General features: G+C 47.9%; 1 protein-coding gene across 1 annotated transcript in view; it reads right to left on the bottom strand.

The window, feature by feature from the left end:
- Window positions 1–2,480: 2,480 nt before the first annotated feature.
- SCAMP1 (secretory carrier membrane protein 1) overlaps window positions 2,481–14,655 on the bottom strand; it is a 51,837-nt gene continuing 39,662 nt past the window's right edge. Inside the window, exons 7-9 of the mRNA XM_058656429.1 lie at window positions 12,803–12,904; window positions 10,523–10,640; window positions 2,481–2,875 (exon numbers count right to left, since the gene is read on the bottom strand). Coding sequence (XP_058512412.1) covers window positions 2,723–2,875; window positions 10,523–10,640; window positions 12,803–12,904 — 373 coding nt within the window. The 3' untranslated portion in view covers window positions 2,481–2,722. The remainder of the gene's footprint in view (window positions 2,876–10,522; window positions 10,641–12,802; window positions 12,905–14,655) is intronic.

Here is a 14,655-nt window from a genome sequence, read left to right as displayed (position 1 = left end):
TTTCTAACACATAAAAAAAAAAAAAAAAAAATCTGAGCCATGAGACAGCTTCCTGTTTTTAATCTAACTTCAAAATAATCTTTACAGTTTTAGCTTAAAGTGGTCAAAATGATGAGCGAAGCCCACGTCCTGCTACTTAGAAAGGTCTAATGCAACAGAACTATTATTCTGTGTTGCTGGGTTTTAAACTACATTTTCACATTGCTTTGTTTAGCACAGGACAGAATTATACAGAGATTATGCTTTTAACAATTAAATGTAAGGCTGTTGTGGATGGTGAGCCAGCAGTGTAACCTCTGCATCGCACCTTGTGCCGATCTGAACACTGTCTGTAAAATCACACACACGCACACCCAGGAAACAGCATTTTATTTGATGACACTCTGTGAATACAATAAATATACAAAACTTCCAAATCACTGACCACATGCAACAGTGGAGGGACAGATGAAGGGCATTCATATAGAAAAGTGACAGTCGCCATGACAGCAGTGCAGTGTTACTGACAAAATACACAAACATCCTAGAGGAATAACCCAGACCCAGATTACAGATCACTGAGCAATGGTTTTCCAGTGTTCACAGGTCAGTGAAGTAGCCATGATCTCACACAGCAAACCGAAGCCCACCTGGGTGCTTCGTGCACACCACTGCAGCACCGTGCAGCCGGGCCCTTTGAGTGCTCAACGCACAACACGAAAGTGCGTCAGCCTGTCACTGCAGGAACAGTTATCAGTGAGGACGGTTCATGTAGGAATTTAAAGCTGCATTTGCACCTGATCCAACTGTAACCACTGCCATCTTTTTAATGCACACTGACATTCTTAGAAAAAAAACATAATTTGCTCTCTCAAACTTCTAGTAACGCACACAACTTTAACAACACATCCCCAACTACATAAAAATGTTAGCCATGGGTAACGATTCTTCACTATTAAGTAATGCTACCCTTGGATATGTCTACATAATAAAAACATGAAAACATTCTACTTCAAAAGTCTCTCCTACATCATTCTCTAGTAGCTTACAGAAAAACAAAACCAGGTCTGGGACGTGAGCTGTCGGTGGGCGTGCGTGCTGCCACACCTTCTGGCCGGCACGCCCGTGAAGCTGTACCCAGCCTAGCACAACAAAGAAGGGGTGAGAATGTAGGTGCAGACCACCACGGAACAGAAACATTCATAAAACAGCTTTAAATTTGCTGAGCCCCATCTGCTTCAGAACAGAAGTCTCGTCCTCACGGTCACCAATAAAGTCTGCCTCACGTGGGGGCAAAACCAACCCCAACCCCGCAGGGTCGGCAGCAGTCCTCCGCAGGAAACCCACGCAGGAAGCAGCCCCACAGGGACGGAGCCAGCCACAGATGTCCAACTGATTCCTTTAAAAAGCATCAAGGCCTCAGTATGTTCCAAGACTCTCCTTACTCCAAATCCAGACAAGCTACTGCCCATCGCGCTCGGTCTTCAACCGAAGACATCGGAACTCAGCGACATGACCGGGCTTTGAATCACCCAGTAGGTACCCGAACCAGGATGCGGGACGGGCCCCACGCATACCGTGAGGATGAAGTTCTGTGGAATTCTCATGTTTCTGTCTTCCTAATTAAAACCATTAACTGCATTTGTACAGGTTAAAGGCTTGATCTCTACTGCTCAAGATTATAAACGGATCCACTGTGTCTCAAGGAGGACCTCGGTGTACTAGGGACTCAGCCACAGGAGAACCTCTGGGGTCTCTATATTGAATGCCACTGAGAAATAACAGGCTACAAGAAAAATTCCTTAAATACTGTGTTGTTTCAGACAAAGGTTAGACTGGCCTTTAATCCCTCTGTTACAATTCCAGTTGAACCAAAGGATAGTCACAAGACCACGCCACAGTTTCCATATAGTAGCATTTTACTATATGAATACGGAAAATTACGGAAAACATAAATAAAAAGAGCCATTATCACTACATTCTATTGTATCAGTTATCTTCTCTGGATAATGCACCACATATTATATTAAATTTTCATATTGCACCCCAATAAATGTGTACTAAAAAGAAACTATTACAGAAAATCATGTCTGTGATTCCATAAAGAATCCCTGAACCCCAGAACCGTAAACAGTACAGAACTCAAAATACTAATTCTTTAATTTAATAAACATGGCGCCCATGCAAGACTAAGGGTTGTTATCAAAATATCAACTACTCAAAAAAGAAAAAACAAAGGTTAAGAAGATCAGAATTTACATTATCTGTGACGCAGTGCACAGGCCCTTCACTGCTGACCGTGGCTGCTGACAGCAAGCCCGTCCCTCCCGCTGCACGCGGGGAAAGGAGCTCGCCACGGCGCTGAGAGTCGCCTCGGCCTCCCACGAGCCTCGGAGGAGCTAGTGCCGCATGTGCCAAACGCAGTTGTAACTATTAGGACCATATTCATTTCAGTGTGTCACCACTGAAATAATTTGCTGAACATCATCCCCCAAAAAACATGGAGAATATTTATTTATTTAGCATGTAAATTTTTTTTTTCTGCAAGGGGCACTGAGGTTTTAAGAAGCTACCAGGTAAAGTAGTAAGACAAGGAGGTTTTTCGGGTTTTAGCCCATGCACAGGTGAACAGGAAATATCCATGCTGTGTATACTGTGTGTCATGAACATAAAAGTATTTGTAGAATACAGTAACTGGAGAAGAAGTACAGTCAGAAGGTAAAGGTGTGTTGCTGGAAGGCTTCTACATTGGGTTGCCCTTGAAAGCGCTCTGCGCGGCGCTGGAGGCTGCGTTGGCAGCCGCGGTCTGGACAGTCTTGTTGGACATCACACCTGTTGCAAACTCTTGTTGGGCCTTCTCAAAACTAGCACCTGTTGTGCGATACAGTCCGTGTACCTGCAGGGACACAGCAAAGCGACAGGCGGTCAGCGTCCACCAGCTCCCTGGTAACTTTCCCAGGACTCAACTCTGGTCACGGCTCCCAAGGCGCAGGGCGTCAGCCACCCTGCCGGCACGCAGTGTTCGGCATTAGCCTTTTCCACCCGAGCAGAAGAGATAATTATAGCAATTCAAGCCAAAAATAATTTACACAGAAACTTTTTTTTTTAAATAATTTGAAAGGCAGAGTAACAGGAGGAAGGCAAGGAGACAGGGAGAGACCATCCATCCACACGTTCCCTCTTCAAACAGCTGCAACAACCAGGCTTCTGCCCAGCTCAACCAGGGGCCTGGAACTCCCTCTGGGCCTCCCACTTGAGTGGAGGATTCCTAAGTCTTGGGCTACATCCCATCGCTTTCCCAGGCCATTAGCAGGAGACTAGATGGAAACGGAGCAGCCAGGGCTGGAACTGGTGCTCCCATCAAGGAAGCCGGCAGCACAGGCACTGGCAGATTGATGTGCAGTGCCACAACACAAACCCCTAAAGAAAAACTTCCCAGCTAATTGAAAAATTATATTTTTTGTCTAGAGCTCATCAGCTAATGAAAAATATTATAGCATTAAAACAGGATGGTTTACCCTTAAGAAGACACACTAATTTTAATTTACTGTACTTGACAATTCAAAGGAAAGGACAGTTAATCCATGTCTACACTGGCTGAATGTGCAGCACTAAACCGAGCATAACCAGACGCTAGCATTTTGCCACTTACTGAACCTTGAACATGCTGCTGCTATGGCTCGGAACGCCAGCTAGCTCTTGGTGTGTGGCCTCACACTAACGGGTAGGCAAGAAACCCCTCCTGGGAATTGTCTGTCCTGCCTGAAGGTTCAGATCTTGGATTGCCGACATGAGTAGGGCTCCAACTTTTGCTAGCAGCATGCTGGAAGCCCAGCAACACATGAGTCACTCAGTTTGGCACAAGTTTAACTAAAAACAAGTATTTCCTGCCATGTCCACCAACTCGGGGTTGAGCAAATGCAACCACACAGCACTGTGATGGACCCTAAATGCCAGTCAAAGCAGGCGTTACAGAGCGTCCAGCACACCCAGGCTAGTCCTTTTTTTCCGAACTTCTGCCCCCAAACCCAGGCAGGAAGCACCAATTGTTGAGTGACTGTGCAGTGAAACTCAGTACAACAGGCTAGAGACTCCAAAGCCAGGCCTGATGTGGGGAAACCATTTCAAAAAGATGGAGACCAGAAAGAGCAGTAAGACTAAACATCCACCTTACAACTGTCCACTGCACATCAATCCTAGACACCCTGAGGCAGGCAGACGAAGATCTGGCTGGGAGCTCAGCAGAAAAATGGACTGAGGATGAGACTTGGAAGCCAGTGGCACAGGCATGCGCCACGTGCCCCCACTGTGTCCCTCGGGCTGAAGTCCTGACCCTCACATGGGGACACTGGGAAGTCAGGGTGTTTTGAACAGGATCAGCTCCGGAGAGTGGAACCCTCTCAAATGGACTCAGCATTCTGAGACAGACAGAGAGAGAGAGAGAGAGAGAGAGAGAGAGAGAGAGAGAGAGAGAGAGAGAGAGAGAATGGGAGAGAGAATATGAATCTGGAGTCTGGCACTGTGGATCAACAGACTATGCACTACTCTGGCATATGGGCGCCAGTTCGCGTCCCGGCTGCTCCCCTTCCCATCCAACTCTCTGCTGGTGGCCTGAAAGCAGTGGAGGACAGCTTGTGTCCTTGGGGCCCTCCAGCCAAGTGGGAGGCCCAGAGGAGGCTCCAGGCTCCTGGCTTCAGATAAGTTCAGCTTTGGCTGTTGTGACCATTTGGGCAGTGAACCAGTGGATAGAAGACCTCTCTCTGCCTCTCCAATAAAAATAAATAAATCTTTAAGAGAGAGAGAGTGTGTGTGTTCTGGGTTGGCGTGGTGGCACAGCTTGCTAATCCGCCCCATGGCGTCGGCATCCCATGTGGGTGCCGGTTTGTGTTTCACCTCTTCTGCTTCTCATCTCACTCCCTGCCTGTGGCCTGGGAAAGCAGCAGAGGACGGCCCAAAGCCTTGGGACCCTGCACCCGTATGGGAGACCTGAAAGAAGCTTCTGCCTCCTGGCTTCAGATCAGCTCAGTTCTGGCTGCTGCGGCTGTTTGGGGAGTGAACCAGGAGATGGAAGCTCTTCCTCTCTCTCCAAAACCTATGCCCTTCAAATAAAAAAACAAATGACCTCGTTATTCAGAGTCCTCAGAGTATCACTTAAGAGCACCGACCTTGGAATGGGCCCATTCCTCTACCCTCTACCTGCTGGGCTGCCATTCAAACTCGCAAGCACGTTCCCATAAACCACGAATGCCTGCTGCCTATGTGCTCAGAACTTCCCAGGCACACGTCAGAATGTGAACGGATTACACTAACAGAAATGAAGGGAGTTCCACCTCCACAACCACCTTCCAAATCAGTACATGCTGGTGGCGTAGCATCCCAAGAGAGCCCAGGCTGTGGAAAGCAAAGACCTGCAGTGCTTCATTCAAAAAACCCCAAGCATTGGGCCCAGCGGCATGGCCTAGTGGCTAAAGTCCTCGCCTTGAACACGCCCTGGGATCCCATATGGGTGCCGGTTCTAATCCCAGCAGCTCCACTTCCCACCCAGCTCCCTGCTTGTGGCCTGGGAAAGCAGTTGAGGACGGCCCAATGCATTGTGACCCTGCACCCGTGTGGGAGACCCGGAAGAGGTTCCAGGTTCCCGGCATCGGATCGGCGCGCACCGGCCCGTTGCGGCTCACTTGGGGAGTGAATCATCGGATGGAGGATCTTCCTCTCTGTCTCTCCTCTTCTCTGTATATCTGACTTTGTAATAAAAAATAAAAAAAAAATCTAAAAAAAAAACCCAAGCATTGCACCTGCATTAATACTAATATAAGATCTGTCGTACCAATTATTAACTTATATAAAATAAAACCAAATGAGTTTTAAACTTTTTAGTTTATTATTATTATTATTATTATTATTAATAGAAAGTGGATCCTGGGGCCAGCACTGTGGCATAGTGAATTAAGCCTCCAGCTACAGGGTCAGCATCCCATATGGAGGCATCGGTTCAAATCCTAGCTGTCGCACTTACAATCCAGCTTCCTGCTGATGTGCCTAGCAAAGCAGGAGAAGATGGCTCAAGTGCTTGGGCCCCTACACACAACTAGGAGACTGGGAGAAGCTCCCGGCTCTTGGCTTTGGATCGGCTCAGCCCCGGCTATTGCAGTCATTTGGGGAGTGACCCAGCAGATGGGAAGGGCTGTCTGTCTCTCCTTGTCTCCATAAATCTGACCTGCCTTTCTAATAAAAAAAAAAAACCTGAATGATCACCACTTTATACACAAGAGAACGCAGTTACAGAACACTTACAGGAAAACACCAAATTAATGGATGACAAGCTGTCCTGTCCTGTTTCTGCATTGTAGCACAATTCTACATTCACACAAACTAAAACGACCCACAGAACAACATTGGTGTAAATTTAAATCCACTTGGAAAACTTGTTTTTTAAAGCAGGGAAATAATCTCTTTTCTAAAATTCTTTGGAAACACAAAAAACTAACAGTTTTCATTAAAACAGACATGAAAATCTGAACAAGATTTTCAGCAAGGATCATCAAAACCAGGGTTCCCAGACAGGTTATTCAGCTTCACCTAGGGGTCACCTCTTTTTTTTAAAGATTTATTTATTTTTATTGGAAAGGCAGACACACAGAGAGAGGAGGAGTGACAGAGAGGAAAATCTTCCCATCCGCTGATTCACTCCCCAAGTGACCGCAACGGCCGGTGCTGCGCCAATCAGGAGCCAGGAGTCTCTTCTGGGTCTCCCACGTGGGTACAGGGTTCCAAGGCTTTGGGCCATCCTCGACTCCTTTCCCAGGCAACCAGGGAGCTGGATGGGAAGCGGGGCCACCGGGATTAGAACCGGCGGCCATGTGGGATCCCAGCGTGTTCAAGGAGAGGACTCTAGCTGCTATGCTATCGCACCGGGCCCAACCCATGGGTCATCTCTATGGTGACCAAAGCTGGCAGAACCCTGCAGCTCCTTCACTCACTGTCACTCGGCCCTTTGTTCAAAACCTCGACCCACATCTACCGATTTACAACAGAAAGAAACCATCGCGAGCAGGTGCGGGGCCTACTGGCACAATGCTCAACACCCAACTCCAGCTTCCTACCAGGCTGGCCCGGAGGCCCAGGCTCCTGCCGCCCACAGGTAAACAGGCTGTGTCTGGCTCCCATGTGGGCCTGTGAGGAGTGGACCAGAACAGACTCACTCACTCTCTCTCTCTCTTCCACACACACACACTCTTGCCTCTCAAAAATTTAAAAGAGGATCTTTCAGAAAATTCCATATAGAAATAATCTAAGAAAATGTCTGTGAAAGACAGACTGAGCTGTTTTGTCTGTAAAGATGTACAAGAGACACAGGTTCCTTTAACGTCTGAGTTTCGGGTGATGAAGAGCTGTGTGGGGACAGACACAGCCGCGCTCACACTGGCGCTGCACACAGTACTGGCTATGCATTCCAATGATTCCCAGAGCTGAACTTGATCAGAATAAATGCACACACAGAGCCCACCTGGCCAGGCATCTGGCAGGCCTGGACGCAGCGCTGTGTGAGCCACCTGACCCCTAGTGGATACACACCGTGGCTGCACATCTCACAAGATCTTAGCTGCTCTCAGTCCTTCTGAGCAACAGCATAAAGGGAAACAAAAACAAACAAAAACTGCAATTTGTATCAAACATCAAAACTGGTTCAAATGATATTTCAGGATTTAATGAAATCACACAGAACAGTCTCTCCCCTGAAGTCCTCTATAAGTAAAGAACATGAGAGCCAGGGCAGTTTGGGGATTTGCCAGCCAGCACGTGGAGTGCACACTGGCTAGATGAAAGTATGCTGCTCCTCCCAGCCTTGGACTCTCTCGAGAACAGCTCTGCTTCTCTGTAACTCGTTCCTTCCAAGGTATCCCAAAGCACACACAGGAAGGCCTCCTGCAGCCCTGACCCCACTGTGCTGAGGCCACAGGCCCTAGGCACACTGCTCAGCCACCAGAGCCCAGGCCTCAACACTGTACTTGTAAACATCAGCCCTTCCACACACACGGTCAGCCCTCACCACCTCAGCCCTTCCCCTCCACACACACGGCCAGCCCTTCAAACCACACACACACACACACACACACACACGGCCAGCCCTTCAAACCACACACACACACACACACACACATACACACACACGGCCAGCCGTCACCACCTCAGCCCTTCAAACCACACACACAGCCAGCCCTCACCACCTCAACCCTTCCCCTCCACACACACACACACACACACACGGCCAGCTACAAGGACACACAGCAGGAGCGCAGCGTATTCACTCACACAGGCACTATGAACAGTCTCACTCTGGGGTCCGCATGGTGGGCTAAGGCTCCGCTTACAATGCCAGCATTGAATTCAAGTCCTGCCTGGCTGCTCTGCTTCCTTTCCTGCTAATGTGCCTAGAAAAGCAGAAGCTGTCCCAGGACTTGGGCCTCTGCCACCTAGGCAAGAAACAGGGATGCACTCTCAGGCTCCTGGCCTCCGCCTCGCCCAGCCGTGGCCACTGTGGCCATGGGTGATGAATCAGCAGAGGGAACACCTCTTCCTCTTTGTTCTCTATCACACCGCTTTTCAAATAAACAAACATTTCAAAGGAAGAAGAAAAACACCAGCTTTGCTGAGGTGCAGGATCTGTATAGCAGACAACTTCCTCCTTCAAGACTGACGGGAGAGCACTCATCACCCCAGGAACTCCATGGGCATGCGCAGTCACTCCCCACCCCAGCCCTGGGCAAGCGCTAACCTACTACCTGTCTCTATCATGGGTCTATGTGGGGCATGTCATAGGAAAGGCATGCCATAATATGTGGTCTCAGTGTATCCTGAGTAAGAACTCACATCGGAAGGAGAGCAGAGTTAAGAAGCAGATTCCCAGCCACAGGACAGTGGTCCAACACCCATCAACTGCCCTGTGGGGGGAGGCAAGGCATTGCTAAGGTCACCCAGGGAGAGCAGACACTGGAATCCTTAAACAGGTAGCACAGCACAAACAGCACAGTGCTGTCAGAGCTAAACGTTTTCACTTACACGCTGCATAAACAGGCAAGAGGGCCCGGCGTGGTGGCCTAGTGGCTGAATCTTCACCTTGCAAACACTGGGATCCCACACGGGCGCCAGCTCATATCCCAGCTGCTCCACTTCCCTTCCAGCTCCCTGCTTGTGGCCTGGGAAGGCAGTCAAACCAGCCCAAAGCCTTAGGACCCTGCACCTGTGTGGGAGACCCAGAAGAGGCTCCGGGCTCCTGGCCTCGGATTGGCTCAGCTGCAGCCATTGTAGCCACTTGGGGAGTGAATCAACAAATGGAACATCTTTCTCTGTCTTTCCTCTTCTCTGTGTATCTGACTTTCCAATAAAGAAAAAATAAATCTTTAAAAACGGAGTCGGGGGAAGAAAGCAGGAGATACAGAGTTTGGAGGGTGAAGACACAAGAGACCAGAAGGGGCTGCCAGGGAGGCAGAGGACTCAGGTCCCAAGGGATCTGGGACTTCAGTAAGCTGGTCTAGGTGGGCACAGTTAGCGCTGAGCTGGTCTAGGTGGGCACGGTTAGCGCTGAGCTGGTCTAGGTGGGCACGGTTAGCGCTGAGCTGGTCTAGGTGGGCACGGTTAGCGCTGAGCTGGTCTAGGTGGGCACGGTTAGAGCTGACTGATGGAATGGGGGGATTAACTGTCAGGCTAAATGCCTGTCCCCTGCCCACTTATTTATCTCATAGTGGTTTCAGAAGGCTCAAAAGCAAATATACAGTAACTTCAGGAATAACTGGTGGCCTGAAATACACAATGTAATTATTTCTACACATCACTTATAAACACCAGTTTTTCAAGTTACCAGATGGTAAAACTATGAAAGGCTGTGAGAACTTCACTTTGTGCAATGCTGGAAGAACTTAAAAGTGAGATTCATTAAAAAGTCAATATGCTTTCAAAATAAAACTGTTACCCACAGGGTCTCTGAATCACATCTGAATACCAAAACCATTTTTAGTGCAAAAAAGTCAGTCAAATAAATTAAAACATTTATCACCCACACTATTTAATGATTCCTTTCAAAAGGTTATGAAGACAGACATGGGAAATCTACAGAAAGTAGCACAGCTCAAATAACTGGAAAGTCACTAAAAACAAAATTACTGTCACATGCAGCCCAAACTTGTCAGTTCATTTTATACTTTTACATAAATAATTTAGTGTCTTTAAATTTTAAAGATGGATAAAATACACACTCTACACAATAGCTTTGCTTCTATTTGTTAATCCAGCTGGAACCCTTTAATCCAAATTTTTTAAATGAGGCTGATTCTTCAATAGACAAAAGAAGCCTTCAGTTACCAGGGCTAAAGTATTCCCTTTCATAGGAAATATGCTACATTAGTAGGTAATGCAACTATGGGTAAGTTTTAATTATGAAAAGTAAGCCTCCAAGAGCAAAGGCAGCAGCCTGAGGCCACAGTGGCTGAGCAAGAACATACGTGGGACAGCGCACAAGAGCTGCCAGGGCCAGCGCCTCACTCACCTTCTTGAACATGACCAGGGAGATGACCGCCGAGGCCGTGAAGAGCGCTGCGATGACGATCATCATGATGCCGACAGGAATGCTCCTGTTGAGGCCCGTGAGCGAAGAGATCCAGCCACTGCAGAGCGAGAGTCGGTCAGTGCGGGCCCGCGCCAGGACAGCACCCTGCGCACGTCTGCATGCATACGGGGCATCACACTGCTGTGACTCTCACTGGTGGACAGAGGACAGTGTCCCGGGCACGCTGACCAGTCCAAAGCCATCCAGCCTGCGAATGCCACGGCCTCATTGCCTAAGCCCCAGTTACCACCAGGTCACTGCACTCTGATCCTGTGAGCTCAGCACTGTGCCTTTTCTCCCAACTGCAGAATAAAATACTTGCAAATCATACATCCCCAAAGATCCGCATCAGAGTATTCAAACAACTTGCAGATGTATTTAGATGGACAGATGTCCTGAGTGATGCTTCACAACAACCCAGAGGCCCCAGACAGACGCGCAGCACAGCAGCTGCAAGGGAGACAGGGCAGGCACTAACACGCTCGGCAGAAGGGCCTCGGTGACAAACGGTGACAACCCCAGACACCAAGTGGGGACGTCGAGGGTACATCAGAGTGTAAAACAGGATGGCCATTCTAGAAGTGCGTCAGTTTATCAAAATACGCTACACACACAGCTTTTCTATGACTCAACAATCACACTCTTGGGAATTTATCCCAGAGAGACGAGAACTTCTGCTCAGAGGGTAACCTGGTCACAAATGCTTATGGCCACTCTGTCCCTCCCAGCTCCAAACGGCAGACAATCCGGACACCCCTCTACCACACAGGGTTAAAATACACCGGAGACAACATGCCAGGGGCCACTGCTGAGGGACAGAGGGGAGCAAACTGGGGACGCACACATCTCCAAGAGAACCAGGCAAGGTGAGTGATGCCAGAGGCTGCCCCTGGTACAACTGCATCAACGAAACTTCCTCAAAATGACAAAACAATAGAAGCGATAGACAGGTTAATGGAGGCCACAGGCTGTGCAGCAGTAGAGTGTGGCTGTAAAAGGCCACACGAAGAACCCTTTGGTGCTAGGAAAATGCTCTTGGCTGCACCAACATCAAGATCCTGGTTTGTACGGTTCACTACACTTGTGCAAGACTTTGTCAAGGAGCAAACTGGGTAGAGATCTATGGGTTCTTACAATTGCACATGAATCTATCGTTTCCTCAAGATACACTCTAGAAACATCTCAAAGACAGGAGGTCAAGCTGGGCCACATCATGCTCACAGAATCGTCTGGCCTAATCAGTCCTCAACCCCAACATCTCCCCCACAAGCCTCTGCTAAAAAAGTATTAAAAAAAAAAAGTAAAGCACTTTACACTCACAGGAATAAAAGATCTTGTGCTTTTAAAGTAAGCAGCGTATTTTTTAATCAAGCATTTCCGTTCCCTAATGTGCCAAAGACTAAAAACGCTTTGAATTAACAGTGAAAGGTACTTTTCTCAAAGCCAGTCCAAAGCAGCCGCGTGAAGTGCCTGAGCACATCAATGCCTGTCAGGCCCCTGTAGGAGCCCCCGCCCCCAGCAGCCACGGCTCCGAGTCAGCTGTCACAGGCTCTCGGGGTCCTCACACCTTCTAGGGACACGCTATTTACAGACACGGGCGACATTCTCTGCAAAAAGATTTCAACTGCATGCGACCTGGGAAAGAAAGATGGGAAGCCAAGTAGTTTAGGGAGACACCCATTCTTCCAACCACCAATCCACTGAGAACATGCTGGTTCCAGTGCGCGGAAGAAGAGTGTGCAGGACGCAGTCTGCGTCCAGACCACTCCAACGTCGGCACTGAGTGGGCAGTGCTGGGTGCGTGTACGTATGTCTACGCAATGATTCTAACTCGCAGACAAGCGCCTGCATGTGTGTACAAACTGCACATGTGTTTGTCTCCCTAAAACAGTTCTTCGTATCTAGTAGGGACGCTTTCCCTCAAAAGTCTTCACCTTCCTTTCTGACAATTCCTGGCCCTCTCCACTCCTCACTCCTCGGCCCCATTTGGGGCACATTCATACAGTTTACTTAGAACTGCTCTCCAAATGGGACCATACTCTTCAAAGAGAATAATCTGTTCTGCCTCAGAACAATTTTCAATTGCTTATTTTTTTCACCATTTTTGTTTCCTTTTACATTTGGAAATTTGACTTTTCTGTGTTAACTACTTTAAGAAGCCAAAAATTACATGAAGATACACCAGGTCAGCAGCTTACTGCACGAAGGCAAACGACTTACCAGTTGCCCCAGTTGTGGAATCCCGCAGCCTGCAGCACATGCACAGCAAACTGACAGATATAGACGAAGAAGAACACGAAGAACCTGAATGAACTGTCACTCCTTGAGAGAAAAGACAGAGACGTCACTTACCTCACTCCCTTTACACTCAAACGCAGACCAAAGTTCAAACTATCAACAGAAATAAACCAACATGTGGCAATCACTCAAGATTAAAATTAAAGTCATAATATACTAATGTTTATAAACTCATGCTAATATCAGATATTATTCCTAACTCACTGTTATTTCAATCTCCTATGCCACACTGCATCTTAACAAGTTTGTTTTCCACTTACTGAACAGCTTGATAGTCATAATTAACAAGCAGTAAGCAACAAATATTTAACATTTACATCCTGATGTTCTGACATGTGACCGGTTCTTTCCACACTGAGGGCCTGGCCTGGGTAATCCTTCCCCAGCCCCGTGTTCAGCTGTCACTCGGCCTATACTTCTCAGAGTCTGAAACCAACGGATCGAGGTGCGCCCTCCATTCTCTCATCCGGCTTCTCGCTGCGCAGTTCCCTGTGACTGACACACAGGTGGCAGTATCGAAAGCTCACCCCTGTTCACTGCTAGGCTGCCTTCTGCGGGACAGGCGGACTGCGGGTCACTCACTCACTGCCGAGGGACACATCTCTAGGTCCTCACGATTGTAAACAAAGCTGCTGGGAACATTCACGCGCCAGTGTCCATAGGAACACAGATTTCCTTTTCTCTTGGGTAAATACCTACAGAGGAAACGTCTGAAGCTGAGGCAGGTGTGTGCTGAAACCGTTTCCTGGGGATGTTGTTCCATTTCTCGCCCCGCCCAGGAGTGGAGGAGCACTCAGCTCGCCCGCACCACAGTCTGCCTCTAGCCGACCCCGGAGCCGTGCAGAGCCCCGGCTCACTTGGCTTCAGCCGCATCTCCCCAATAAACAGTGCTGTAGGGCACTGCTTCGCGCTCTTCCTGTCATCAGTGGAAATAAGGGAACAATTCAAAAAGGCCAAAAAAACCAATGACAACTTCTCTGGTGAACTAGTTATTAAAAACATTTTTCTGATATTTTGATTGGGTCATCTTGTTCATTTGTGAGCTTAATATACTCTGGATATGTAAGTCTCTTTATCACAAAAGTGATGGGCAAAAGATTCTTCCAAATCTTGGCTTGCTTTTGATGCTCTTGGGATTGTCTGTTGAAGAGTTTTGTCCTTCTCTGACCTCTAGTTTATTTGCTCATCCAAGAACTCTGATTACACTGTTACAGCTTAGAAATCTTTGCCAAAGCCAAAGACAAGAAGTTTTTTTTGCTTGGTCTCCTATAGCAGCTTTGTGTCTGGCAGTTTTACATTTGAGTCAGCATATATATGGAGTTCAAATTTTTTTTTTGCACTGAAATAAATGTACTGTATTTATTTGAGAAGCAGAGATTCAGCTGGTTCACCTCCTAACTGCCCACGAGAGCTGGCTGCAGCTGGACCAGGGCTAAGGAGGCAGCCAGCAAATGCCATGCAGGTTTCCCATGGAGGCAGCCAGAACCCCTCACTGCAGTATTTACCTGCAGCCTCCCAGGGTCTGCCTGGCCAGACATTTGCTCTCTAAGGTTACCTTTTAATTCCATTTCTACACACTTTTTCAAGTGTCCTGGTATATTCCTTTTGATTCTTTTTAAAAGTATGGGCTGAAGATCTTTGTTTCCCTCTGTTGTTGCATATGAACATTCAACTATTCCAACAATACTTTTTAAAATTTATTTACTGCTTTTTATTGGAAAGGCAGATTCACAGAGAGGAGACAGAAAGGACAGAAAGTCTTCCATCCACTGGTT

This window comes from Ochotona princeps, chromosome 28, assembly GCF_030435755.1.
Source record: "Ochotona princeps isolate mOchPri1 chromosome 28, mOchPri1.hap1, whole genome shotgun sequence".
NCBI lineage: Eukaryota > Metazoa > Chordata > Mammalia > Lagomorpha > Ochotonidae > Ochotona > Ochotona princeps.
This window is presented reverse-complemented; position numbering and strand designations above follow the sequence as displayed.